The 27,972-nt window shown below is 67.9% G+C and overlaps 3 protein-coding genes across 3 annotated transcripts; 2 read left to right on the plus strand and 1 right to left on the minus strand.

Annotated features, from left to right (window-relative positions):
* The first annotated feature begins 6,828 nt into the window (after positions 1-6,828).
* NKX2-3 (NK2 homeobox 3) lies at positions 6,829-9,308 on the plus strand. The gene is made up of 2 exons (XM_048060393.2): positions 6,829-7,626; positions 8,262-9,308. The coding sequence occupies exons 1-2, from the start codon at positions 7,290-7,292 to the stop codon at positions 8,900-8,902; spliced, it is 978 nt and encodes a 325-aa protein (XP_047916350.1). The 5' UTR covers positions 6,829-7,289; the 3' UTR covers positions 8,903-9,308.
* Positions 9,309-17,834: 8,526 nt separating this feature from the next.
* On the minus strand, positions 17,835-22,523 carry SLC25A28 (solute carrier family 25 member 28). Its single transcript, XM_067000432.1, is given in 5 exon segments — positions 17,835-18,938; positions 20,476-20,532; positions 21,420-21,648; positions 22,157-22,336; positions 22,339-22,523. Coding segments are annotated over 5 exon segments (1,134 nt in total). The 5' UTR covers positions 22,489-22,523; the 3' UTR covers positions 17,835-18,420.
* Positions 22,524-22,903: 380 nt separating this feature from the next.
* On the plus strand, positions 22,904-27,719 carry ENTPD7 (ectonucleoside triphosphate diphosphohydrolase 7). Its single transcript, XM_067000922.1, has 12 exons — positions 22,904-23,037; positions 23,344-23,499; positions 23,586-23,791; positions 23,867-24,017; positions 24,346-24,449; positions 24,589-24,645; positions 24,871-25,019; positions 25,095-25,261; positions 25,587-25,911; positions 26,008-26,093; positions 26,196-26,357; positions 26,504-27,719. Exons 1-12 carry the CDS (start codon positions 23,030-23,032, stop codon positions 26,733-26,735), a joined length of 1,803 nt encoding a protein of 600 aa, XP_066857023.1. The 5' UTR covers positions 22,904-23,029; the 3' UTR covers positions 26,736-27,719.
* Positions 27,720-27,972: the final 253 nt, after the last annotated feature.

Genomic DNA, 27,972 nt, shown 5'->3' on the forward strand with positions numbered 1-27,972 from the left:
CCCCTGTCCTGCTCCAGGCACCGGACACGCCAGCCCCACCGCCACCTGGTTGTCCTCCCAGGCAAGCCATCGCCTCGCAAACAAAATGCCATTGGAAGGCAAGTATTTGTGATGAAATGGGAGGTGTCTGCTCTCCAAACAGCACAGCCTCGCTTCTGCCCATTCCCAGTGCAAACTTGGGAGTCAGATTTACATGGGGAAAAAAAAACAAAAGGCAAGCTTTTAAGGACACATCTTCACAAACCCAACCCAAAGCCCCATGAGGGCAAATCCTCTCTAATCCATGCTCTTCCTTAGAGGTGTAAGTGGAGTGGAAGGGTGGAGGGGGGATTTAAATCTGGAAAACTGAGTTCCCCATCTCTTAGGTCTGGCGGAGAGCCCACTGATAGACTAAAAACAAGTCTGCAGAGAAGCCTGTGTGGGATAATCCGGCACTGGCCCCAGAGGGGACAAGAACAATTAGGAATCCTCTCTCAAGACTCCACTCCAAGATAGAAAAACAGTTTATAATTTCATCCAGAGTTGTTGTTAGAAAGTTCTGATTCATCGGGATATACTAACAATTCCTGCGTAGTAATTACGAGGAGAATTCATTAAACTAACTCAGAGATAAACTATTAACAGAGACCTTCAAATCTTCCACCTGCCTGCCTGCGTGAGGGACCCAGGAGCTGCTCTATTTGTGCAGCAGCCACTGGCGAGGAGCTGTCGCAGGAGGAAGCAACATGAGCCGCAATGGCAAAACGCGAAAACTATTTTAAAGGAAAACGAAAGAATGGGTGTTTATTAAAAGTGCACAGGCCGAGTGCACGCTCCGCAATTAACCTTTCCAGCCACAGTAGCCAGACAGGGAGCTGTTTTCCTTCGCTTCCCCTCAACATGCCGCAGTCTCCACCCGCGGCAGCCGTTCCACTTCCAGGGAAAAACATGCCACGGCACCAGGAGCTCGCCTGCAGCCGCCTTGGGAAGCGGCGTGCAAAATGCCTTCCAGCCGAGCCCTCCATGCCGTGCTGCCTGGGGCTGCCGACTGGGAACAGCGAGGACGAGCTTCCCCTGTCCTGCTCCCGCACCCCGGCTGCAGGTAGGCGAGAAGTTTTCTTCCAGGCGGTGGGATGTTTGTGCTCAGCGCTGCCGAGCTCTCTGGTGACAAGTTAGCGGCTCAGAGGATGAAGACCTGCAGTGCCCCGGAGCCCCTAGGGGAGTGCCACCGCACCAAGCAGCGCCGCTGCCTCTGCACTGCCTGCGTGCGCCCCGGGGAGAGCTGAGGCACAGCCAAAGTTGCAGCATGGTTTCTGCTGAAGGAAGGCTGGATTTGGTGTCCTTTTGAAGCCTGCTTACCCTGAGAACACCCTGGCAAAGCCACACCGTGTACGTGGTGGTGCACATTTGCCAGCTCTGGGGGCAGCCGTTTCCAGGACGGCCTCACCCGCATGGGAACAAGCCCTGCCTGCAGCCGGAGGAATCTCGATTAAGCAGCGAGAGAAGTGGGGACTGGCTGCCAGGGAGATGCCCTAAACAAGAGGAACTTATCGGCTCTGTTTCCAAGACGAGACATGTGTCAGCACCTCGCACAGATGCAGCCTGGCTTCTCGCTCCTCACAAGCACGCCTGTGCCGAGGCACGAGGCTTTCCATGTCTTGAAAGGACGCCTGCAGTAACAGCCGCGGAGCGACTTGCGAAATTTCTTCTAGAAAAGGCTTTGCTTGGGCTAGGAAAAGCACTGCACCCAGAATGCTCCGGGGGACGCCTCGGACGGGAACAGGAGCCAGCGTGCAGCTGCGCTCGCAGCGCCATGTGTTTGTCTGGGGACCGGCCCCGGCGGCGGCGCGGGGAGGTCCTGAGCCGGGAGGAACACCGAGTGCCGCGGTCAGCAAGGATCCGCTCGGCGAGTACACACACAGCAAAGCCTGACACGGCTAATCCCCCCCCCCCCCATTTATTATGTAATAAAACGCTTTCCAGACCTGTTAAAATTTAATTGGTTTAATCTGAATTGTTCCATTTTCTACAGCGCATGCAAACACAGAGCCTGACCCTGCCACTCTCGTGTGAACCGTCCCGCTGGCTGCGGTGGGAGCAGGATGAAACCCGCTGACCTCAGCAGGATTACGTGCATGAATCAGAGCTGCAGGCCTGGGCTCGAAGCTGAAATCCAGCGCCGGGCAGGCCGCCAGCGCAAGGCCCAGGGTCCACTTACGCTCCACTTAAGCCCTATGGGATGCAAGTGGTACACGGGCCTGGGGATGCGAGCGGCGAGCGAGCCTCGTGCTGGGCCTCTACTGAGGGATGAATTTCAGCCCTAGTTCTTAACCTCATGGACGCAAGCATGCAGCAACAGCTCCCGAGGCACAGAGCAAAGGCGCTCAGAGAAAGGCTGCGGGTTTTGCTGGTGTGCACGTGTTTGCGGCGGTGTCCTCCAGCTGCAGCCCTGGCACGGGAGCTTCTCGTCGCATGAGCGGTAAACTGTGATTTATGACAGATTCTCCTCCAGAGGAAGAGGTGTTTGACAACCCTCTGCACGTCCACAGTCGCAGGGCCGTGTTGTGCAGCAGGGTGGCTTTGTCAAGCCTGCATATCCTTTGTGAGCAAGAGAAGACGAATCAAAGCAGGCAGGAGGGGGTCCTTGGTGCTGACATTTCCTATCCTGCATTGCTTCAGATGTGGGATGACCTTTACCTGCTCCTGTGGTTTGGCTCTCACTGAGCTCAAGATGTCAGGCTCAGTTTTGGAGCTCTATTGGGCACTGAAATAAAGGGCAGCCTCCCCTTTGGTGTCCAAACCCACCAAGCTTCCCTTGCTGCAAGGAGCACCACCCTTGTGAGAACCACTCTTATCCCCCAAAATGCTGAGTGCTGAATGTTACACACAGCTACCGGTAGCCAGCACCACCCTGGATCCCTCAAATCAAGCTCCCAACTTTGAAACGTAGGTATTTCTCAGGACACTGGAAACTCTTGGTATGACCCTCAGAAAAACACATTTCTCATCGGGGTTTTGTTTGGGGACGCATTTCCAAACCATACATCTCTGTGAAGCAAACGTAAATCAGCCAATGCCAGAGCAAGAAAATATTGAAGAAAAGCAAATATTTGCAGTGACATATTTCTCCAGAAAACGGGCACTGCATGGGTGGTCGTCCTTGGCAAGGGCAAACCAGGGGGGGTCCCAGGACGCTGCGAGGCAGATGCAGGTGTTGACTGGCAGGCCCAGTGGGCAGGAGGGCGCAGGCATTCCCGGCAGGGCCGGGACAGGGCAGTGGGAGAGGAAGGCGGCACGGTGCTGGGCGAGCGCACAGCATCCCTGGCAGGGACCCGGCTCCTCAGCCTGCAGGAGCCCTCCGCTTTCTCGGGGATTAAAGAACGCATTTCGCTTGGAACAGGAGTGGAAAGGAGTCATTGCTGGGAAAGCGTCGCGGCTGGGATGAAAGCCGCTCCTTATCCCGGGAGGCGGCGGGCCGGGGGCCGTGCCAAGGCGGGCGCGCCAGGGGAGCGCGTCCCGGCCCGGTGGCCGCAGGCGGGGCCGCTCCGTGCCCGCTCTCCCCGGTGCCTCCCGGGGCGCGCCCGCCGTCGGGGCCGGGGCTCGGTGCGCGGAGCCCCGCGGGGAGGCCGGGGCCGTGGCGGCAGGTGGCCGGGGCGTGCGGGGCCGCAGCGGGCCGGGAGCAGCGGGACACCGCCGGGGCCGTCCGCCGGGCTCTGCCCCGGGGTCCGCGACCTCCCCGCGGCGCGTCGCCGGCCCCGCCGTGCGGGGGCGTCCCCGGAGCGCTGCCGTTCTCACATAAATCAGGGCCGAGCCCCTGGGAAAGGGCCATCCTTCACCGGGCGCTGCTGACAGAGAACGAGAAACAGACGGGCCCTGAGATAAACCACGGCGCGGAGCGTTTACACAAGGGCAGGCTCTGTGTAAATAGAGCCGGGCGCGGGGGGCAGCTCCCGGCGGCGCGGACCCGCACCGGCCCCCGGCCCGCGGGGCTCGGGGCTGCCCGGGGCGGCGGGCAGGTGGGCGCAGCCCCCGGGGGTCCCCTCCCGCGGCCCCCGGGGGTCCCCTCCCGCCCGTCGGGGGTCCCCGCCCGCTCCCCGCCGGAGCCGGGGCCGGATTACCGTGTTTGTTTGTTTACGGCCATTAGCGCGGGGCCGGCTCCAGCACTCGGCACCCGCGAGACTAATGGAGCAATTAGCGGCCCCGCGGCTGATAGCATCGCCCCGAGCGAGGCCCCCGGGCCGGGCAGCGTGCTACCGGGCCGCCTGCGCCCGGGCCCCGGCGGCGGGGGGGCTGTGCGGGGCGGCTCCGCCCGCCAGCCGCGATGTGCAGGGCTGCTGCCCCCCCGCTCCGGCCCGGGGGGGGGGGCTCTTGGCTCCGCCGCAGCATCCGCACGGCGAGCTCCATCCATTACAATAATCCCCTGTCTAAACAGAGCGCAGGAGCGGCCGGGACAACAAGGCCCCGCTGTAAACAGAGCTCAGGGGACGCCGCTAATGATATAAATAAAATAACCATTAATAGCCCGGTGACCCCGGCCCAGCCGGCTTGGGAAAGCCCCGGAGCCGCATCCCGGGGCTGACACCCGCCGGCAGGTAGCGGGGCTGCGCCCTCCCCTGGGTCCCGCACCGGGACCCCGCCGGTCGCCCCGGCCGTGCCCCCCGGCGCCCCCCGCCCCGGTACGGACGGGCCCGGGCAGGGCCGAGCAGGGCGCGGCTGTGCGGGGCCGCTGAGTTCTGGCCGGAGCCGTTTCCTCGCCTTGCCCCGCCGGGAACCGGCCGCTCTCAGCCCGCCAAAGCGGGCCCGATCCGACCCCACCGGGAGAAAAGCGGGGGCGACCGGGGGTGCTCCCACGCGTGTCGTGTCCCGGTGGGGACCTGCCCTGTCCACCCGCGGCGCCTGCGTCCCCCGAACACCCGCCGGGGCCGGCAGCGGCAGGAGGGAGCGGGCCCCGGCCGGGCCGGCCCGGCGGCGGCAGGGAAGCGGGTCCCGGCGGGGGAACCGCTCCCGCCGCCTCCGAGCCGCCCCGGGGAGCCAGTCCCGCCCCGCCCGGGCTCCCCGTGCCCGCGGGCCGCGCCTGGCGCTCGGCCCGTCCGGGGTGCAGCTGCGGGCGGCAGCGCGCTGGCGCCCGGCGAGCCCAGGGGGCCAAGGAGCGTGGGCAGAGCCGCCCGGGCCCGGTACCGGGCCCTCGGCACGGCGGCTGGAAAGTCAGGAGCTGGAAAGCGCCCCTAATTCCACGGCCGCCCAGGGCCCAAAAGGCCGAGCACCGCTGCCTTGTCTCGCTCCGGTCCCCGCTCCTGCCCCTGCCCTTGCCCCTGCCCGCCCCGCCGCAGGGACCGGCCGGCACCGGGCTCCCGGGAGCGCGGCCCCGTGCGCAGCCCCGGCCCTTCGCCGCGCCTCGGCGAGAGCCGCCGGCCGGGAGCGGGGCCCTGCGGTGGGGGGGAGCGGGCCGAGGCCCTCGGCGGCCCTGAGAGCCACACGGCGCTCCTCGGTACCGGGGCCGCGGCCCGGTACAGCCGGGAAGCCGTGCGCGGTGTCGGGCCCCGAGGAGGCCCGGCTACGGCGAGCGCGTTTCCCGGTCCCCCGGCCGAACCGGGAGCAAGCGGGGAGCGGCGAGGAAGGAGAGATTTACTGCGTGGGGTTCGCGGCGGGGAACGATCCGGTGAGCCCGGGCCGGCTCCGGCTCCGCCGGGGGAACGGGAACCGACCCCGCCGCGGGACCGTGAGCACCGGAGCTGCGGCGTCTGCGCGGGACCTGCAGCCGGTAAATGCGTTTCGCCGTTGCGGTGGGACACGGGGAAACGAGGGCACCGACAGGGCCGGTAAATGGCGGAGCCGCCGCCCGGTAACGACCCGAGAGGGGCGCCCGGGCAGGCCCCGAGCAGCCCCGGTCCCGGGACACTCACCTGCCCGCCGTGCGCGCCCGGCTCCCCGCCGCCTCGCCTCGGCGCCGATCCGAGCCCTGCGGGGCGGCAGGATTTTAATCACAACGGAATTTCCCACCCGGGACCCCCCGCCCGACACTTGGCGTGCCCGGTGCCCCCGCCGCGGCGGGCTCTGTGCCTTTCGAGCTGCCGGGGGCCGCGGGGGCCCGCCGCGGGGCTCCGGCACCCCCCGCCCCGCCGCTCCGGTGTGCTCGGCGGGGAGAAGGCGCAGCTCCGGGCCCGGGGGGGACTCGCGGTGCGGAGGGGCTTTGCGGGCAGCGCCCTGCTCGCCCGGTGCGTTACCCGCCGACACAGCAGCGTGGCGGCTCCGCGGAGCCGCTGCCCGCCCGTTACCGGCGGGAGAAACGAAAGGAAACGAAAGAAAACGAAAGGAAACGCCGAATGGCCCGGGTTAGCGCTCCCTGCCCCTGCCCCGCTCCTCCGCGGCGCCGGGCTGCCCGCCCGCCGCGTTCCGGCCCGGTTCTCCGGTGCCCGGTGCCGGCGGGGCTCCGGGGCCCGATCCGGCCGCGGCGGAGCAGGGAGCAGGGCGCGTTCCCGGGGCGGGCGCGGTGCGCGCCGGCTGTGGCCGGCGGTGATTTGCCTCTTACGGGGGACCTGCGGGACAACCGGGGGGGGGGGGGGCCCGGGGGACACGGGGAGGGTCGGGCTACGTGTACGTCGCATGGCCGCTGTCCGCCCGGGACGCGGCGGGCACCTCCCGGCAGCGGGGCACTTTTGGAAGCGGGCGGCCGGTTGTGGCCGCGCTGTCGGGGGGGCCGGGCCCCGGTTGTGCCGCACGTGTTCGCCCCTCCCGGGGCCGGGCCGAGCCGTGCGCGGGCAGGGGCCAGCGGGGCGCGCCGGGGCGGGGGTCCCTACCTACCTACACGTGCTTAGCACTGGGAGGCGCGGCGGCGGCCGCGGCTCTCTCCGGGGTCCCCGACCCCGGCGCGCGATGCCCGAGCCCGCGGCTGTGCCCCGGCGGGCGGGTGCCGGGCCGGCGGGGCGCTCTCCGGGGAAGCGGCCTCCCCGAGCGCAGCCTTAATACATTGCTATTTCTGGCCGGGCGGCCGGAGCCGGGCAGGGGGCCGGCTCTGCCTCCCCCTCCCTCCAATGGCGAGGCCGCCCCCGGCCCCCGGCCCCTCCTCGCCGTGACGTGCCGGCCCGGGGCAGAGGAGGCTCCCGAGCCCTTGGCTGTCCCTGCAGAAGCTGTAACAAAACGCAGACCCCCAGCGCCGGGCTAATGGAGGCAACTTAGACAGGAGCAGGCGCGGCCCCTCGTCTCTCGGCGCTGCCTGCTCCCCCCGCCCCGGGCGCGGCGCTCCCCGCCGAGCCGCAGCGCGAGCGCCGCCGGGCCCGCGGGACTCCCCGGCCGCTTGCTTCGCTGCCCCGATGATGTTACCGAGCCCCGTCACCTCCACCCCCTTCTCTGTCAAAGACATCCTCAACCTGGAGCAGCAGCAGCAGGACCCGCACTATGGGGCCCAGCTCCCGCACCACCTGGAGCACCACTTCCACCCCGCCGCCTGCCTGCTGGCGGCCGCCGACGGCGCCCGCTTCTCCGACGGCGAGGAGGAAGAGGAGGAGGACAAGCTGTCCTACCTGACAGCGCCCGGCGGCCAGGCGGACGCGCGGATCTCCACCGACAGCTACGTGCACGCCGTGCTGCGCGGCTCCTGCGAGGCCCCCGGCCCGGGAGAGGAGCTGGACCCCGCGGCCCGCGACCCGAGTGAGTATCGGCCCCGCCGCGCTGCCCCCCGCGCCCCGCCGGGACGGGGCCGCTCCCGTTCCCCGCGGTTCGCTCCGGGTCGGTCGGCACGGAGCCCCGGCCCCGCCGCGTCCCCCGAGCACCTCGAGCAGGGGCTGCGGGAATTCGCAGCCTCCGCGGCCCCGGGAAGCGCCTCCACCGGGCCCCGCCGCCATCAGGCCCCCGCTCCCAAATTTCGCGAGCGGAGAGGGAAGGAGGAACGGGCCGGGTTAGGCCCAACCGGCGCCCGGTGCGGCGGAGCCCTCCCGGGGAGAGGCGGCGGGCTAGCAGGTGCCCGGCTCCGAGCGCGGCGCGGCCCCGGGGCTCGGCCCGGCGGTGCCTCCGCAGCCGGCCCGGAGGCGCGGAGACGCGCCCGGCCCCGCCGCCCGAACCGGCGGCCCGCAAGCACGGTGCCGGTGCCCGGCCGGGCGCTGCCTCCCGGCCTGAGCCGCGGTTCCCCGACGGGCGCGCAGCGGCGCGGCACGGGGCACGGGGCACGGGGCACGGGGCACGGGGCGGTGCGCGGCGCGGGGCTCCCGCCGCCCGGTGCGGCCCGTCGGGAGCGGCGGCGGCCGGCGTGGGCGAGGCGCAGCCGTGACCTGTGCTCCCCCGTGCAGAGAGCTGCGCCCTGAAGAAGCCGCTGGACGCGGCGGAGAAGCCGGACGAGGCGGAGAGGCCGAAGCAGCGGAGCCGGAGGAAGCCGCGCGTCCTCTTCTCGCAGGCGCAGGTCTTCGAGCTGGAGCGGCGCTTCAAGCAGCAGCGTTACCTGTCGGCGCCCGAGCGGGAGCACCTGGCCAGCAGCCTCAAGCTCACCTCCACGCAGGTGAAGATCTGGTTCCAGAACCGGCGCTACAAGTGCAAGCGGCAGCGGCAGGACAAGTCGCTGGAGCTGGGCGGCCCCGCGGCCCCGCCGCCGCCGCGCAGGGTGGCCGTGCCCGTGCTGGTCCGCGACGGCAAGCCGTGCCTCGGCGGCTCGCAGGGCTACAGCTCGGCGTACAACGGGCCCTACTCCTACAACGGCTTCCCCGCCTACGGCTACGGCAACGCCGCCTCCTACAACCCCGGCTACGGCTGCACCTACCCGGCGGGCACCGGCGGCGCCTCCGTGCAGGCCGCCTGCAGCCCGGCGGCGGCCGCCGGCCCCTTCGTGAACGTGGGCGGCCTGGGGGGCTTCGGCGGCGGCGGGCAGCCCCTGCACCAGGCGGCGGCGGGGCCGTCCTGCAGCCAGGGCGCACTGCAGGGCATCCGGGCCTGGTAGCCCGCACGCACTCAGGGCCGGGAGCGGACAAGGCAGCACGGCCCGGCGGCCCCGCAGCGCCGTCGGGAGCCGCGCCGCAGCCCTGGACCGAAGGCGGCGGCGGCGGCGGAGGGGCGGCGCGGCGGGCCCCCGGTCGTCCCGGGGCCGCGGGGCGGGCCGGCGGCGGAGAGGAGCGGAGCGGAGCGGGGCGGCGGGCCGGGGCTGCCCCAGCTCCCCGCGAAGCGCCGCCGCCCCGAGGTGCCGCCGCGACGGGCGGCCCGGAGCCGGTCGCGCCGCGCCAGCGGAGCAGCTTTGCTTGTAAAAAAGCCGACGGCGGGGCCCGGGGCTCCCGCGGCCCCTCTATCTACTCTGTATCGGTTACTGCCAGCGCCAGCTCGCGGAGTCAGTCAATAAACCAGGTGCAATATCCGCCGCCCGCTCCTCCTTCGCCCGGCGGCCGGGGCCCGGCGGGGCCGGTGCCCGGCGGCGGCGGGGCTCTCGCAGCGCCGTGCCCGCGGGGCAGGGCGGCCGGGCCGGGATTGTGAGCGTGCCAAGGCGCTGAATGGGGCCGAGCAGCTCAGAGCCGGCCCATTGTGGCCGCCGGGCCGGCGCTGAAAGGAGCCGCCGAGGAAGGTAGCGGGAATAGGCGCTTATTGGATTCGGGAACAAAAGGTGTGGCAGGGAGGCGAGGGACAAAGGGGCCCCGGCGCCGAGATTGACGGGCCGCTTTGCCCCCCACTGAGGCCCAGGCCCGGCGCTTTATGCGCGGGGGCTGCAGAAACGTGCTGGGTTTTGTTCCCCTTTCTCTGAGCGCAGGGGGAGAGGAGGGGGGGTCCGCGGGCCGCTGATTAGGGCCGGCCGGGCCGGGCAGCCTGAATGCCGGGGCATTATTGCTACATGTTCAGCCGTTTCGCTCGGCTGCAGGGGGAGGGGGCGGCCGAGACCCGCACGACCGGCTGCGGGGCAGCTCCCGTCCCGTCCCGTCCCGTCCCGTCCCGGAGCTGTGAGGGGGGAGCGCAGCCGCGGTCCCGGCCCGGGCGCGGCGCCGCCGCGGAGCCCTCGGGCGGTGCCGGCTCCGCCGTGCCGCTGCCGTGCGGGGCCCGGCGGCTGGGCGGCTGCGGAGCCCCGTGGGCTCGCCCCGGCGGTGCGGGGAGCTGCCCCGCAGCGTCCCGCACGTCTCCCCAGCCGCGCCGCCGGTGCTCCGGGAGCGGTGCGCAGGCTCCCCGGGCGCAGCCCCGGGCTCCGTGTGCCTCCCCTTCCGCGGTGCCCACCGCGTCCTGCCCTCCTCCCCACGCGTGTCCTGGGCTTTGCCGCACGCCACCGCACAGCTCACGGGCACGGGCGCTGCTAAAACCCGCGCTGATATATATATATATATATATATATATTATTATTATTATTATTATTTGCACCGTGCGAGTTAAGTGCGCACCGTTCGGAAACCACCGGAGAAATTCACAGCTGCAGCCCCGGGCCACGAGCAGGCTCCGGCCCCAGCCCTGGCTCGGCTCGGCACGGCTCGGCTCGGCAGCCCTGTCCCGCGGCCACCCCGCGGCCGGGAGACTTCGCGGGGCCGGCGCTGGGAGAGGATGCGGCACGCCCAGGCGATTGTTTGCTGGATGGCAGCAAGGTGTCGCGGGAGAGGAAGCCCAGGCTCCGCTCTTGGCTTTCGGAGATGAGCGGTTAAGGCCCCGCGGTCTCGTGGGTAGAAACAGGATAGCCAAGAACAAAGATAGGCAATGTCCTCCCTCCGCGGCAGCAGCAAGCCGAGATTTGTCTCTGCCATAGGAAAGAGCTGCATTTTCCTCCACGTTCTGCCAGACTGCTGTTTGTAAAAATAGGGGACCCCGTGCGAGTTCACGCCTCGGTGAGCAAGCTGGAGGAATGGAAACCGCAGAACAACCTCCTCCAAAATTGGGGCGTGCGCGAAGAGCTCCCCGCTTAGCACAGCCCCTCCAAGTAAGTGCTAGATGGTCAGAAACCCACCGCACCCCCAGCAGCACCCAGAGGCTCTGGTTGAGATGCATGCGCCTGCAACCACTCTCTGGAGTGCAGCCACTCGAGCAGAGCAAAGGGGCGCGTGCACACACACAAACACACACACACACACACACCATGGCCGTGCTGCAACAGGCAACGCCAGGCAGTACCGGCATGACGAAGCACCAACAGCCCCAAGCATTGCCGTAGGCATGAGTTCAGTCTTGTGGGCACCCCGCTTATGCCCGGTGACACCCGTGTGTGCTCCCCAGCCCTGCCGTCCCCACCCGGGGCCAGACCAGCACGCAGCCGCTGCTCTTCCAGGGCCTAAGGGATGCCAAGAAGCCCGGCTGCAGGCTGCTGAGGCACGGTGGAGGGAGTTCCTGGACGTCCACCATAGCCAGCCCCGCTCCTGGACAGATCCCAGCTGTCCCACCAGCTCAGGCTGGGGGGGTGGGAGGGGGCCAGGGGCTCAGTGGGAGGGATCCAGACCCCCGAGCCGATGGGGAGGACGGAGCGGCCAGCGGTGCTGGGGAGCTGGGAGCGGGGCGGCGGAAGTGAAGCGCTCCAAAGAGGAGGAACAGCCGGCGGAGGCCGGTGGGAGGGAGATGGTGGGAGACCGCAGATTGGCCAAGCGGCCCAGGGAGGAGAGACACAATGGAGGGAAGTCACTGCGTGGCCACGCTGGAGGCAGCGCCCGCCCGTGACGCACCTCATCCCATGGCGCCCTGCGCCGAAGCGAGGTGCTGCTGGCTGCGCCCGAGGCGAGCGGTGCGGAGCATCGGTGGGACTCCCTCCTGCGTGGTCCTGTGGTGGCGGTGGCAGGGCTGGAGGAACGTCAGGGAGGCAGAAAACCATGGTCAAGGGGCAGAGGTCGTGTGTCGTTCCACCCCAGTCAAACAGGGGGATTCACTGAAAGTGCTGGTTGATTCTGGGCAGGGCTGAGGTTGCCCAAAACAACGCGCTGGCTTAAGGCAAAGGAGGGGTTGGGCGAGGAGGCCAGGCTTTAACCACCAGACCTCAGGTCCACTCCTTGTGTGGGCTCAAATTCTGATTTTCATCCAGGCTTCCTGGCCAAGGAGGAGCCCATGAGCAGATCTTGCCTCGCTCCACTAGGCTCCAGTGACTGCCAGGAAGGGGCTGTTCAAACCCCAGTCGCAGCTGGTTTCCTACAGCCTCTGTCCTGCTCAGGATCGCACAGGAGCAGCACAGCTCCCTCTGGAGCACCGCAGATGTGCTCTGGCTTCCTCTACTTCCCGACATCTTTTTCCACTTCTCCCTTCCAAGCCTTGCGGTCATCTCCCCCCTCGTGCACTTCACCCTTCCTGGTTCACGGTGCGCTTGCAGGCATCAGCAGGGAGCTCGCCTGGGCGCAGGGCGAGACGCGCGGGGGCCCAGGCTGCCTGCAGACCCCGCTCCAACCCAGGCACAGCCACTGAGGCCTTGGGGGAAGGGACCTGGGGACCCCGCAGGAGCCCTCAGTGCTCCGAGGGAGTACTCTGGGAGCTGTCCCCTGCCTACACAAGGAGGGGTTGCTGCCCAAGCACTCCCCGGTGCTGAGAAAGCTGTGGCCAGCCATGGATTGGGTAAATAAATTAAAATATCAGTGGTTGTGCTGTGCAGCGGGGGTTTCTCACACCACTTGCCTACCAGCACAAGTGCCAGCGACCTGTCTGACTTCCGTGGATGAGTTACTGCTGGCCCCAAACCCTCCTCGAGCCTGCCCAGCGCACCACGAGGTGGCCACACCTGACTTAGCGGGGGGGGGGCTGCTCTTGCATTTTTCAGCCTGGTCCCTGCACTGGCGAGAGCGGGCGCAGAGCTGCTCCGGGGGGGGCTGAAGCAAACCTCCCGAGGAGACCCCATCACCGCGTGCCCCGCAGCGCAGAGCAGTCCGGGGGCCGCCATCCGAAAGCCACCAGCCGAAGGGCACCCGCAGCCCTGGCCGGCTGGGGGCAGCGCCATAAAAGCAGCACAGCCTCTTTGCAGCGGTGCCGGGGCTGCGGGTGCCGGCCGGCACCCCCGGGCGCCCCCTCTCCCAGCTGGGGCACGGGACCCCGGCCTGTCCCCAAGCGAGATACGGCACCGCCACCTATCGGCAAGCGCACGGGGCCGGGCTGGGGGCAGGCACCCGCTGTCCCCGTGTCCCCGCGGCTGGGTTTGGGTTGGTGCTGGGGGGGCTCAGCACCTCCCCCGGCCCCTGCCGTGTCCTTGTGCCCGGCCGTTCGCTGGCTCTGTGAAAGCCGGGGAGCTTTAGCCCCTCTCCACCCCGAAGCGGTGCCGGCCCCCCCAGGCTGGCAGCATCCCCGGAGCGCCCCCCCCCCCCCGGCCCCGCTCTGCCCTCAGCCTCCAGGCCCCGCGCTGCCCCCGCGGGTCCTGCCCCAAGGACACCGAGGACACCGAGGACACGGAGGACACCGAGGACACGGAGGACACCGGGGACACAGAGAACAGCGGGGACGGGCGCAGCGCGCAGCGCCTGCGGCCTCTCAGAGCTCCGGGCTGCAGAGGGAGCTGTGCCCCTGCTGGAGCCGCGGCCCGGTGTCGGCCCAGCTCCCCGCTCCCGTCCCTTCTTATAGCCCCTGGCGGTGCTCCAGGCGACGGGCTGCCCGGCCCTGATGGGCACCCAAAGGTGCTGGGGGCAGAGGAGACGGCCTGGGTTCGCATTTCTCCTCGCAGCCGCCGTGCCCTGCTAGACGTGCTCTGTGCCTTGCCCGAAGACAAGGTCAGCCCCTGTGCCGTAAGCACCCTGGGGAAACAAGGGCCAGAACAGCCCCAAAATGTTCCCAACACACAAAGACACAGCGAGAGCAGACCCAGCCACGGGATGTCATGGGTGGCTCTCTGGATGGCCTCTTAAGTGCCCACAAAGCAGGTTTTCAGCCTTGGCTTTACCTTTCAGGCTGTTAGGCGAAGCCTGGGCTCCCCTCCTGCCCGCATCCCCGCGACGTACGGCAGAGCCGGGCTGCCTGGGACCTGCACGGGCAGGGGTTGTCCCCCAGCTGCTCCAGCAGCAGCAAGGGTCAGCAGGCAGCTTCCCAGAGCCCACCAGAGGCAACGTCTGCTCTGTGTCCAGGCAGCCCCAGCTCCTGAGTTTACCACCGCTGCAGGGCCGTGGGGTCATGAGAACTTGTATAACTTTATTGGGGTCTGACAGAGCCCTGAGGAATCCCAGAAGCAGCGCAGCCGGGGCTGGGGGAGGCTGCGAGGGCACCCCCCTGCTCCCCGCAGGCGCCAGACCCCCCCCCCCACTGAGCAGGGCTGGCAGGCACCGACTGCCCCATGGCAGAGGGGCTGGGGCAGGAAATTTTGGGGTGGTGCAGGGTGCAGGCAGGGATGTGGTGCAGCGGGGCAGTGCCCCCGTCCCCCTCCTGTCTGCCACCAAGCCGGGCTGGTAAAAGGATGGCTTGGACTCAGCCCCCAAGGCTGGATTTGCTCAGGAGCCCCCCAGGCACAGGACAGCCACTCTGAGGGGACCTCCCCATTTTGCCCTGGGGGAGAGGAGACCCCCGGCCCAAGGAGCTCATCCCCCAGCTCTGCCCTTAGCCTGCACTCGGGCATCTCGAGTTACCCCAGTGGGCGGCTGGGTCTTGGTGAAGCTCCAGCTACTCCTGGCAAGGCAAACGGGGGCTGCCCAAAATAGCCTGGGCTCGTGCCACGGCAGGGCTGCCGTGCCCCCAAGTCCATCACCTGGGGCAGGGCTGGCAGTGCTGCCCCGCTCTGCCCCGCTCGGGGACATCCCACCTGGCACCAGCAGCGGGATGAGGCCGGAGGGGCGATGGGCCGTGGGGCCGAAGGACAGCAAAGGCTTGGACGTGGCTGGGGATCCTGCAGGGGTGTGAATCGGGTTGTCTGCGGAGCTCCGATGGGCTGAGCGCGGCTCCCTTGCTGGAAGGCCAAAAATAGCCCGGTTACTCAGAAGAGGCTGTAGGAGGGATTTCACATGAAGCACAGCCAAATGCCGAGGAGGCCACAGGCCCATCCTCGTGCAGCGGGGCTTCAAGGAGGCGTCACGGGACCTGGGAAGGGCAGCGGCCACGGCTGAGCTGGGGCACCCAACCCCCAGCCAAGCCCCCCAGGGAAGGCAAAATCCCCTCGCTGCGGGCAGGGAACGTGTTTGTGGGGATGCCACCACCGCGAGCGGGGGCTGGAGGTGCTGGGTATGGGGCTGGTTGGTCACTGCAGGAGCCTGCGCCCAGGGCTCACAGCACCATCATCACCAGTGAGAAACCAAGAGCAGCAGCCTTCCCCCAGGAGGTGTTTTTGGCACTACCCATAGTATGAAAAAAAAACGTTCAAGTTAGAGGAGCGATAGCTCAGGGGATCAACTAGACACCCTGCTAAGAGAGGTGGCAAAAGTGGGACTTCTGTCCAACTGGGATGGACCCAAATGCATTCAGTCACAGCAGGACTGGAGGTGGACCAGACGACCTAACGAAGCCTCGTCAACACAATTAAAAGGCAAATCTGATAGCTGCAGACAGGAGGGATTTTCCTGGGCCCCTGAAGCTCCCCTTGATGAGCCCCACTGGGCCCTGAGCCTCACAGAGACAAGCCCCTGACAGCCAAGGGCTGCACGGGGTGTGTGGGTGTGAACCGGCCTCTGAGCACCCCTGGTGCCCAGTTCAGTTTCCCACTCTGCACCCACAACACTGGGCTTGAGCTGAAGCCGTCTTGTGGCGAGGAGCTCCGCACACTGCGGGCAGCGCCAGCAGCAGGCACACTCCTTCCTGCCCTCCGTGGCCCGTGCGTGGTCCTGGGGCCGCTCCTCGGGCCGGCTGCTGGCCCAGGGCAGGGGCTCAGCTCCGAGGATGGAAGGCGATGGCAGCAGGACAGGGGATTTTTCCGCTCTTCCATGGCTTGGCCAAAAGGGACATCTGGAAAGCCCCTGGCCGCTCCCGGGCAGCACTGCCGTCCCTGCAGTGCCACCACCCCGGGGCTGCTCTGCGGGCACTGGCAGCGCCCTGCTGCTGCCGGGTGAGCTGGCAAAGCCCCAGCAGAGCAGGCAGGCCCTGGCCCGGTGAGAGGGAGGCCAATATCTTCCCTGTGCCGTGCTGAGTTATCACACCCCCGTTCCCGGGGGTCTCGCTCCCTCCCCCAGCACGTCTGCGGGCAGTTATTCCTGGAAACACCCCTCCTCATCCCGGAGTCACCTTCAATCATGCCTTCTCCCGCTGACATTTATAGAGCCGCTTCCAGCGGCCGACGGATTTAACGGCACGAATCTCTGCCCGGCCCCCGCCTGTGTTTATGCCTTTCCCTCCGAGGCATCTGCAACGGCCTCGGCGCGAGGGCCGGAGGCGAAGCTGCGGCTCTGCTCCGTCCCCGCGGAGCTGGGCCGTGCCCGTCTCCTGCTGGCAGAGCCCAGCCCCGCGCTGCCCGCTGATCCTCCCTCGGTCTCTCCCAGCCGTTTCTGCTGCTCGGATTCCTCCCTCTTGGGTGGAGGAGCCGCAGGGCTGCCAAATCTTGCAATACTCGGGTTATTTCTTAAAGCCCCAGCTGCTGAAATGGTGGGGAGACCGGAGGCTCACCGGCTTTCCGGTGGCTTTTGTTTCTTTAAGGAGTGTCTGATCCGCCTGCCTGCGCACAGCAAGCCGGGCACAGGAGCCCGCGGCAGGGCACAAGGAGCCCGCGGCCCAGGCGGGGAGCAGCGGGCAGGCACGCAACCACGCAGGGCTGGTGCCAACCCCGTGTCCCCTCCATACCCGGGGACACCCAGAGCGGCGAGGGCGAGCCCTGCTCACCCAGCCCTGAGCCTTCCCAGCAGCAGCAAAGCCCCTTTCCCCTCTCCACAAGCAGGGTGCGAGGGGCAGAGCCCCCCAGCATCCCCGTGCGGGGCAGCCCCGAGCCCCCAGGGACACTGGCAGACAGCACATACCAGGGCCGTGAGCGCATTTCCTCCAGGGAGTTATTTCAGGCATGGCCCGTCCATCCGTGGGATGGATGCCCCTCCTGCAGGCACGCAGGGAGCATCCCGCTGGGGCCAGGCGTCCCCACGGCACCCCACAACAGGATCTGTGGGCTAAGGAAGGCGGTACAAGTAAGCAAGGCATCGGAGCTCAGCACACGGCCCCTCAATGCTGGCTCGCTGGGCCAGAGCTGGGTGGGACTCCAGAAGAAATCGGGGTCAACATGGCTAAGAAAACAGTTAAAAAAATAAAAATACTGTTATATTATTAAATTGGAGAAAATATCGAGCAACTGTGTTTGTAGGGTTTTAAAACACCCATCAAAGCACAAACTGGTCTACCCCAAACCAGGAGCTGTGCTGAGCCCCAAATCCCCCATGCGAGGGCAGCGCAGAAACCACCCGAGGGCCCTCCAGTGCCACCCTGCACCGAAACGCCCCCTGCCCTGAGCCACGAAGCCTTCGCAGCTTCTCCACGAGGCCCCAACAACCCGTGCCTGTGGCAGGGCCACCAGCTGAAGGGACGGGACCACCCTTCTGGTGGTGCCTCCTGAACGAAACCCTGCAGGCAGCAGGGGACACAGCACGGCTGCTGCCCTGCCCGGGTCGCTGCTTCCTGGCCAGCGGGGCTGGCACACGGGCCGAGGAGGGGAGAGACGGCAGGGGAGAGGCAGGACGACTCCCAGCTGGGCAGTACAGGACTCTCGGCCTCGCTGCCATGAGGTGAAGCCGCTCTGAGCTGCCCCGTCCAGCTTTGTGACAGCAGCGGTGGTGCAGGGCTGCAGGAACGGGTACTTGGCCATACGGAGAGACTTAGCAGGGGACTGGGCTGAGAGCACTGCTTTTCTCAGACTTTCTTCCACCATTTAACGCCTTTTTCCATCAAACTGCTGAGAAAGACACATCCTGTCCTTCACACAAGGGCCTTCACCAAACCTGCTGCTGCTCCAGGGCCCTGGCAGACAGCACCCCACCTGCCACCCTAACAAGAGCCCCAAAAAGAGCCCAGCACTGGGCTGTCAGAAAGGTCTCGTGCCACCCGGGAGCAAGAAGGGGACGCGACAGTAGAGCAGAACTGTTTTTATTGGAGGTGTCAAGAGCAGGAACATTAACAAACCTACGACTCCCCTCCTCAAGTGCCATCCTTCCCCACCCACCACCACCACCAGGGCAGTCAGCATCATGTGTGCGTGCTACAAGACAACGGCAAGGCTTACACTTTGCTTCAGCCAAAAGCCAGACAAAGCCTCCGGCATCCCAGGCGGAGCCGCTGCCCCCCCCTTGGCGACTGAGCTGAGCTGCGGCCCTGCCAGCGGCAGGGCAGGACATTCACCTTCCCCTCCAAGCAGGGGCGAGCTTTGCAGCAGAGGAGGCTTTTGTTACGGGAAGGAGAGGAGCACAGCTCCACCGAAGTGCCAGGGGACGCGACCTGGGCTGCAGCTCCCAGCAGGACATCTCTGAGGGCCCGGGAGAGAGCCAGCTGCGCAGCTGGAGCAGAGCTGCAGCAGCCCCGGGCAAGAAACGGCATTGCTAAACCCCGAAGGGCTTTGCTGCCCCCTCTCTTCAACGCAAACCAAACCGAAAGGGAGAGGGTCAGAAGACAAACCAGGAGGGGAGATGAAGCAGGTCTGGAGTCGGGTTCAGCTCTGGCTCACTTCCCAGCCCGACGTTCTTCCTGGCGCTTGGTGAGGATGTACTTGAAGAACTCGTACACGGACCAGGCGATTGCCGTTGAGGGCATCTGATAAATGACTCTGGCCTGGACCCCTCTGAAGTAGGCAGTCACACCGCCCACTTGGTACACCGTCCTGAAGGCATTGGCCATGCCTGTGATGTGTCCGCTGATGTTGGAGCTCAAGGCCAGGGATTCCTGGGTGTTGAGCAGCGTTTTGCAAACGTCCAAAGGCGTGGTGGCAGCGGCAGCTACAGCCCCTGCGCAGGCCCCGGAGACCACGTGGGAGCCTGGGTTGTACTGTCTGTGGGGGTTGAGCTGCTCCTGCAAGAACTCGTAGGTCATGAAGTGAATGGCTTGGAAGGGGATGTTCATGGTGAGCTGGGTGGTGTAGCTGCGGTAGAAAGCTCCGGCCCCTTCGTTGCGCCACACAGCCCGTACACAGTCCGTCACGCGCCGGTAAGGCGAGTTGTACATCTGCATCCGCTGTTTGACCACTTGGGACACACGGCAGCAGCGAGCAGCCGCAGCAGCAGCAGCAGCAGCCGGGACCCAGGCGCAGGGAGGAAGAGGAGAGAGAAAGGGTAAGGGTGAAGGCAGGCTCCCTGCGGGCACTCAGGACTTCAGTCACGCTGGCTCGGGAGCTCAGGGCAGACCGCTCTGGGCAGCAGCGCCCCGGCAGGGCTGTACCACCTACATCTGCACAAGGCGTCGCCGTCACGGCACCACCTGCAAACCCTGCAGCCCGTCTGAGGGAACGTCCTCGTACCCAGGTGTGAAGTTTGACATCTGATGCGTGCACCCCCCTCCCCTCCAGGTGACCCGCCTCTCCCCACCTCCCTACAGACCTACTGCGCAGACAGAGGAACCCCCCTGCAGTTATTCTCTTATTTTCCATATTTCTAGATCCGTATTATCCCGTCCCTCCTCGGCCACCCCCAATCTGCAGCACGCTGCCGAGCCCCCAGCCAGGAACCATCACCAGCCTCTGCTGAGACACAGCCACCCCGGGGCAAGAACCGGACACCAAAATCCGCCCCCCCCGCCCCCCACACGGAGCCCAGCACAGCCTCCAGCTGTGTCCAGCCTCCCCTAACTTATCACGACCAGCAGGAGCTAAAAACGATGCGACTGCAAATATTACAGCCGGGGTAAGAAGAGTAGCTCCAGGGAAGGAATGACAACAGACCGGCCAAAGCAGCTGCCTGCTCCCGAGGGTCAGAGCCCAGCGGTGGGCAGGAGGAGGCCTTGCTGACGGCAGGGATTTCTTCGGGAGCGACAGCCCGGCGGGGGCTCGGCAGTCCCCGAGCCTGGGTCAGCTGGAGCTGGCAGCAGGGCTCCCGGCCGGGGCTGCCAGGCTGTGGGCACGGCCCCGCTCAGCACCGTGCGCGCCACCGCAGCTGCTACCGCGGATCTTTACTCGCCCGCTGTCACAAGCCTCCCAGTTTTAAGAGGAGTAAGTCTATTCATCGCTGATCTATGCTCGTTATTCCCCCTCCGCTCCTCCCACCGCCTTCACACACGTTAGTTAATTAAAAATCTTCCTCCCGTTTCCAAACCAAGCTTAACAAAGTCAGTCCCTTCCAAACATTTCCTAAGCTATCTCTTCTCCAGACTTCTTTAAGGCACCTTTTGTATCTCAGCTTTTTCTTTTTCATCCTTAACACATGCCTAGAACCACATCGCATCTTCCCAAGGAGCTTTAACCGCAGTGTTGTCTGGTTTCAAGGCACTTGGAACGACTTTAAGAGCAAGATCACATCCCTCTTGCTTTCTCTGCTGCTCCAAGTAGCTGTCAGTAGCACAAACCCCTACTCCTCCCCATCTGAGGTTTGCTGGGCTCCCCAGAATGAATCCCCTCCACGTTCCCAGCTCTAACTGGCAGCCGCCGGGCTCCCTAAACAGAGCCTATACTGACCCCCAAAGGATCCCTGCGGTCGGGCGAGCAACAAGGACAGGGGGGCCACAGAGGGACCGGGGCCGCCCGGGCAGATCCCACTCCCAGACCCCCCGGCACGGCAGGCTCATCGTTACCTTCTGCAGGGTTCATCGCTGCGTCGTGGAGCAACGTCGCTACACACCCGGCTGCACCTGCAAAACAAGAACTGCCACATGTGAGGGAAGGAGGTGGCGAGAGACCCCGGGGCTCCACCACGACCCCGAGTCCCCCGCCAAAGCAAAGGAGGAGGTCCCCCTGCAGAAGAGGGCGAGATCCAAAGGCAGCCTCCATCTCCTGTCCAGAAGGCGGGCCGGTCCTCAGCAAATCCCACCCGAAAAGAGTTCAACAGAGAGGAGAAGAGGAGCACAGCAGTCTGTCAAGTCTCGTGGGCCGGCCGGGACTCCCTCAGTCCCAGCCCTCGCGGGCCACCAACTCGCAGGGCTCCCACAGGACAAGGCTCGCTGTGCCCCACGCCCAGCACCACGCGGGAGGAGGAACCACACAGCGCTTCGCTGCACGCCCGCTGAGGACGGGACGTGCCCTACGCTCCCCTCATCCCCACGCTCTCCCGGGGCCGCAGCGCGGCGACAAAAGCACCGGGCGCCACGGCACCACCGGCCCCGAACCCACCGGGCGGGCTCCTGGAGCGCGCTCGGCGCCACCAACCCACGCGGCCACGGCCGGTCCCCGCTTGTCTGTCGGCGGCTCCCGTCCGCGGGCATCCGTCCTCGGGGGGCCGGCGGCTGGCCACTGACCTGCGTCGAGCCACGGACACCTGGGAGCAGCTCGGGGCGGGCGCAGGAGCAGGCGGAGGCACGAGCGGCCCTTCACCCCGCCCGGCACCGCTAGCTCGCGGCTGGAGAGAGCACAGGGCTTTAGCGCATCCGTGGCCCCGCCACCCCCGCGGGGCTGCCTGCCCCCTTCCCGCCGCCCCGCGGCCCCCTGCCCGCTCCCCTCCCCGCCGTCCCCAGCCCCCGCTCGCCCCGTGTGCCTGGCGGGGCCCCGGAGGAGGGCGGCGGGGCCCCGTCGGGACGAGTACCGTTGGCCACATGGCTATTGCCCCCCGCGTGGATCACGTCGCTCAGTGTCTTTTTTAACTTTTCGTAGCAGGCGAAGTAGAGGGCGTGGGCCGGGCCGGCTCCGGTGGCGGTGATGTTCATGCCCCGCATGGGCCTCCAGACGCCCTCGGTCCGCACGATGCGCCACAGGGCCTCCAGCACGTTCCGGTAGCGGGCGGCGGGCTCCGGCCGCAGGCTCTGCATCCGCGTCTGAAAGGCAAGCCCCGGGCGGGCGGCCCGTCACCCCTGCGGCCCGGGGCAGGGGCACTGGGGTGTGTGTCCCCGGTACCGATTACCCCCAGTAGGACGCCCCCCGTACTGATCACCCCCTGGTATTGATCACTGCCCGGTACCGATCACCCCCGGTAGAACTCCCCCGGTACCGATCGCCCACAGGCCTGACGCCCCCCGGTCCTGATCACCCTCCGGTGCTACTCCCCCGGTGCCTATCACCCCCTGGTCCAACACCCCCGGTACCGATCACCCCCGGTGCCGACCCCTCCCCGGTGCCGGTCACGCCCCCGGTCCAACACCCCCAGTACCAATCACTCCCCCGGTCTGACACCCCCGGTCCGACCCCCCCAGGCCCAACACCCCCCGGTACCGACCCCCTCCCCTCCCTCCTCCTCCCCCTCGCCCCACCAGGCCCAGGCCCGGCACCGTTCCCGGGGGCCATCCCCGCCGCCCCCCCCCGCGGCCCCCCCGCCGGTGCCGGCACCTTGACGCAGTCCACGGGGTACATCACGCAGTGCTCCATGACGCCCGCCACGGCTCCCGCCAGCATGTGCGTGGACACGGCGGCGCCCTGCGGCAGCGCCTCGTAGTCGGGGGCGGGCGGCGAGCGCGGCTCGGGGGCACCGGCAGCGGCACCGGGCCCCGCCTCCGCCTCCTCCGCCCCCCGCCGCCGCCGCCGCCGCCCCGCCGCGCCCGCCCCGCGCTGCCGCCGCCGCCGCCGCCGCCGCCCATGAGCAGCAGCAGGACGCGGCCCGACTCCGCGCCGCCCCGCGCGCCGGGGCTGGCGCCCGCCCCCGCGCCCGCCCCCAGCTCCATGGCGCCGCCGCCCGCCGCCGCCGCCGCCGCCGCCCCGGCCCCGCCGCGCCCCGCCCGCCCGCCCGCCGGCCAATGGCCGCCCGCCCTCCCTGCCACCCGGCGGTCCTATTGGCTGCCTCAACTTTTCGCCCCGCCCCTTCTCGCAGCCCGTTGGCCGGCGGGCCCCGCGACCTTTGGGCCGCCCGCGGGGCTGGCGGCCTGTTCCGCTCCGCGCGGGGAAGGCGCGACGCCATTGGCTGAGCGGCCCGTCACTCCGCGCCCCCGGCGCGTGCGGTTTATTTGGACGGCTCCCATTGGCCCGGAGGCCCGGCGCCGCGATAGGACGAAAGTCCGCGGGTGACGTCACACGGGGGAAAGAGGGGGGTGGGGCTCCGGTTGGGCGGTGCGCCAGGGGGGCGTGGCCGGGCCGAGGGAAAGGAACCGATTGGACGCGGCGGGGGGGGGAGGCGGGGCCGGGCTCCGGGGGCGCCCATTGGCTGCCGGGGGAGGGGGCGCTCGGTGACGTGGCCGCGGTGCCGGTGGCGATGCGCGGCGGGGGCACATGGCCCGGTGAGCGCAGGGACCGGGACCGGGACCGGGACCGGGACCGGGACCGGGACCGGGACCGGGACCGGGACCGGGACCGGGACCGGGACCGGGACCGGGACCGGGACCGGGACCGGGACCGGGACCGGGACCGGGACCGGGACCGGGACCGGGACCGGGACCGGGACCGGGACCGGGACCGGGACCGGGACCGGGACCGGGACCGGGACCGGGACCGGGACCGGGACCGGGACCGGGACCGGGACGCTCGCCCTGTGCCCCCCCCGGGGCTCCTCCGGTGCCGCCCCTGATCCCGCCATCTCCCCGCAGGCTCTCCGTGCCCTGCCCGCCGTGCCGCTCCCCGTGGCCCTGGTCCCGGCAGCGCCCGGTGGCGCTGGGGCTGGCCGTGGCCGCGGGGCTGCTGCTGCTGCTGCTGGCCGCCGCCGCCCCCCGCCGCTGGGCTGCGCCGCCACGCCGGGGCGAGAGGTGAGTGCCTGGGTGGGGGGGGTGGTGGTGACACCGGGGGGTGGTGGTGGTGACACCGGGGGTGTCACCGGTCCCGGTGGCCGCAGGTACCTGTCGCGGCTGGAGGAGCTGGCGGCCACCGACACGGAGGACGCGGCGCTGAGCTACGGCGTGGTGGTGGACTGCGGCAGCAGCGGCTCCCGGGTCTTCGTCTACTTCTGGCCCCCGCACAACGGCAACCCGCACGACCTGCTGGACATCAGGCAGATGCGGGACCGCGGCAGCCGGCCCGTCGTCAAGAAGATTAAACCCGGTACGTGCAGCACCGAGTGGCACCGGGCCGCCCCCCGGGGGGCTCGGGGCTCACGGCTCGCCCGTGCCCACGCAGGGATCTCGGTGGCGGCAGCGGCCCCGGAGCGAGCGACGCCCTACCTGCGGCCCCTGCTGCGCTTCGCCGCCGCCCACGTGCCGGCCCCGAAGCACAAGGAGACGCCGCTGTACGTCCTGTGCACCGCCGGCATGCGGCTGCTGCCCCAGAGGTGAGCGCGGCGGGGAACGGCCGCGGCCCCGGGGGAGGACGGGGTTGGGGGGGGGGGGGAATCACCGGGAAGGAGCAGCGGGAGCTGGAGGAGGGTTGGAGCCTGCGGGGAGGGAAGTTTGGGCAGGGCCGGAGCGTTGCAGCGTCCTCGAGAGGAAACGCTTTGGTTTGGAGCCTCAAGCGAGCAGCCGTAGCTTCTGTAGTTTCCTTCCTCCGGAGGGTGCTGGGGCGCGCTGCAGGGGAACCGCTCCTCTCCGCGGTGCTTCCGCATGGAGCAGCTCTCGGGGGGGGGATCACCCGGCCCCTGACCCCCTCCTGTGCCCCGGCAGGCAGCAAGCCGCGATCTTGGATGACTTGGTGAGAAACATACCCCTGGAGTTCGACTTCCTCTTCTCCAAATCGCACGCAGAAGTGATCTCGGGGAAGCAGGAAGGTAGGAGCTGCCGCCGCCTCCGCTGCCTCGTCCTCCTGCCCTACGCCAGGAGCACACAAAGCTGGCATCAGACACGGCCAGGCTGTGGGTGGGAGCACTTGCGTTCTGCCTGGGGGCAACCCCTTTCTGTCCTGCCCAGGTGTCTACGCGTGGATTGGCATCAACTTCGTCCTGGGCCGCTTCGATCATGAGGATGGTGAGCGTGGGAGCAGGCAGCGTCCGGCCCTTTGGCTGTCTGGCCTCCGCCGTGCATGCCGAGCCTCGGGCACGGGGAGGAGGCACCAGCGCTGCCTGCAGCGCCAAGTCCCTGCACGTGGAGGGCGCGGGGGGGCACGGCGGGGCAGCTGCGGGGCAGCAGGGTGACAGCAGGGGGGAGGAAACGCCCCGCTGCCCCTCGCTGACGTGCCGCCGCGGGTTGCAGAGGAGGCGGCGGTGGTCACCGTCGCGCTGGGGGACCATGCGGAGTCCTTGGTGCGGAAGCGCACGGTTGGGATCCTCGACATGGGGGGCGCCTCCCTGCAGATCGCCTACGAGGTGCCCGGCTCCGGAGCCTTTTCCTCCCCGCAGCAGGTGCGTACCCGGCCAGGGGACGGCGCCGGCAGCAAACCCCGGGCCGTCGCCGATCGCCGCCCTCTGCTTCCCCAGGAGGAGGCTGCCAAGAGCCTGCTGGCGGAGTTCAACCTGGGCTGCGACGTGCAGCACACCGGCCACGTGTACCGCGTCTATGTCAACACCTTCCTGGGCTTCGGGGGCAATTTCGCTCGGCAGCGCTACGAGGAGCTCGTGCTGAACCAGACCTACGCACGCAACCGGTACCGCTGCCGTGCCTGGAGGCGCCCCTGTTGCAAAACGGGGCGCTGGGGCCTTCCCAGCGCTCTCTCCCCTTTGGATTTGCCCCAGGAGCCACCTGCGGTGATAACGGCTCCCACGGCCACGCTGGCAGCTGCTGGGTGCCAGCAGCAGGTGCTGGGGCCTCACGTGGCGCCCGAGCGCTGCCCTGCTCCGAGCCCGGCAGGTTTATCGGTGCCACCGCCCGCTGCCTTCCCCTCCTCCAGCAGGGACTCACTCAGCGCGTCGTCCCGTCGCGTCCCCACCTCCAGCTCTCTCCTCACCTCTCGTTTCTCGCTTCTTCCGCAGGCTGCAGGGCCAGCAGGCGGGGCTGAGCGCCGAGACCCCCTTCCTGGACCCCTGCCTGCCCATGGGGCTGGAGGACACGGTGACGAGGGGCGACCGAACGCTGTACATACGCGGGCGAGGGGACTGGCAGGCCTGTGCCAAGCTGCTGCAGCCCCTCCTCGGGGGGCCCAACAGCAGCCAGGACTCCCTAACGGGGGCCTACAAAGCGCCCATTGACTTCAGCAACAGCGAGTTTTATGGCTTCTCCGAGTTCTTCTACTGCACCGAGGACGTGCTGCGCATAGGGGGCCGCTACAACGCCCCCACCTTCACCGCTGCTGCCCAGGTGAGCGCTGCCCCGGCCCAGGGAGGCACCGTGACGGTGCTGGGAGGGAGCAGGGGATGTTCCTCTGCTCTGAACCCCGACTTCTCCTTCCCCCAGGAGTACTGCAGCCAGAGGTGGGAGGTGCTGACCCAGCGCTTCCGTGGTGGCCTCTACTCGTCGCACGCAGACGAGCACCGAGTCAAGTAAGGGGCCATGGCTGTACCCCCTGGGGGGGCTCGGTGGGCTCTGCCTTGAGTCCAGCCCCGCAGCCGCACCCGGCTGACGCCCCCGTGTGCCGCCCGCAGGTATCAGTGCTTCAAGTCAGCCTGGATGTACCAAGTCCTTCACCAGGGCTTCCGCTTCCCCCCGGACTACCCCAGCCTGCGCACGGCCCAGCTGGTGTACGACCGGGAGGTGCAGTGGACGCTGGGCGCCATCCTCTACAAGACAAGGTTTCTGCCACTCAGGTAATGCAGGAAGGAGGAGAATTAGCTCTGGGGCTGCGCCCCAGAGCCCAGCCATGAGGGGAGGGGTGGCAGCAGGACCAGGGCTCTCAGCAGTACTCTGTGTACCCAGCACAGCTCACCCCTGGTTCTGACTCTCTTCCCTGCAGGGATCTCCGGCAGGAGAGCATCCGGCAAGCGCACGCCTCGTGGCTGCGCCTCTCCTTCGTCTACAACCACTATCTCTTCTTCGCCTGCATCCTGGTCGTAGCGCTGGCCATAGTCCTCTACCTCCTGCGGCTGCGCCGCATCCACCGGCGGCAGCAGTGTGCCGCGCAGCTCGACGTGCCGTGGCTGGACAAGGTGGTGCTGCTGCCGCCGGGCCAGGCGGATGGACCATGACACTGGGGGCATGCCCGCTGTCCAGCTGCACCAGCAAAACCAGGACCGAGCGGCAGCCTGGGCGCCCAGGGCTCGGACGCTTCCTTGAGGACCATCTCAGCTCTGCGCTCCGTCATCACCTCCGAACCAGGGGCTGGGGTCCGAGGTGGCTACGGGCGACGGAGCCCTCCTCTCAGCCTCGCCCCAGTCCCAATCTTTGCATTCCTTGGCCTCCGGCCTTCACCTTGCTGCAGGGGGTAGAGCAAAGCCCTTTGCTGCCACGGCAGGGTCAAACCACAGCCCCTGCTGGTCCCTCAGAGAAGCAGGACTTGCCTGAGGCAGCCCAGTCGGGGCTGTGGCCTGAAGGAGCAGGCCATCCCCTGACTCAGGCAGCAGTTCGCAGAGCAGCTGGGTGAGGAGGTGCTACAGCCCGGTGCCTAGGCCGGCCTTTCCCCAGGCTGGTACAAGCATCGGGGCTCAAAACGTTACTGCAGGAACCCCTGAGCCAAAAGTTCCCCCGAGCTGCTCTGCTGGGGCTGACCCCGCACTCAGAGCCCTCCCTCTTGGTGCTGTGCTGTCCGCCGCAGCCCCCTCCCCTGCAGAACAATCCTCCTGCAGTGTTAATCGGTACCCAGGCGCAGCACCGAGGGCTCAGGGACTGTTTCCCAAGGCCCCACCGAAGCAGGCTGTGCTTCCTTTCATTCCTTCCCTCCTAAGCATGGGGCATCCCACAGTTAATCGGGCACTAAGTGCAAGGACCAGTGGTTCTTGCCCCGTGAACGCAGGCTGGGCCTGCCTCTGGGGCAGCCACCTCACTCCAGCCGTGCTGGGGGTGCCGGGGGGGGCAGCTCGGGGCTGGGGCTGCCTTCTGCATCCCTCCGGGCACCGGCACAAGCCCTGTTCCTTTGGGGCTGGAGCCCTGATCAACCAAATCAAGTTCTTCACTTTTACTTGAATTCATCTGCAACCATTCCTGTAGCAATAAAAAAAGCCTCGAGCCATCCAGCAGGTGTCTTGTGCTCCAGTGAGATCCAGCCAGCAGCGACAGGGGGGGCTGGCAGCACACCTGCGGGCCCGAGCATCGTTTCACACTGCTGGGACTTGCTGCAGGTGTGGAGCAAGCGAGGTGCCTTCGTGCCTGCAGCTGCTCCGCGCAGCTGAGCTCACTGAGGTGCTGTGATCCTTCCAAGTAACGCTGCCCACCTCCTTCCTCCCAAGACGAGGCAAGCGAGCCTGCTCCCTCAAGCCTCTGGGAGAT

This window comes from Anser cygnoides, chromosome 7 (genome assembly GCF_040182565.1).
Source record: "Anser cygnoides isolate HZ-2024a breed goose chromosome 7, Taihu_goose_T2T_genome, whole genome shotgun sequence".
Taxonomy (NCBI): Eukaryota; Metazoa; Chordata; class Aves; order Anseriformes; family Anatidae; genus Anser; species Anser cygnoides.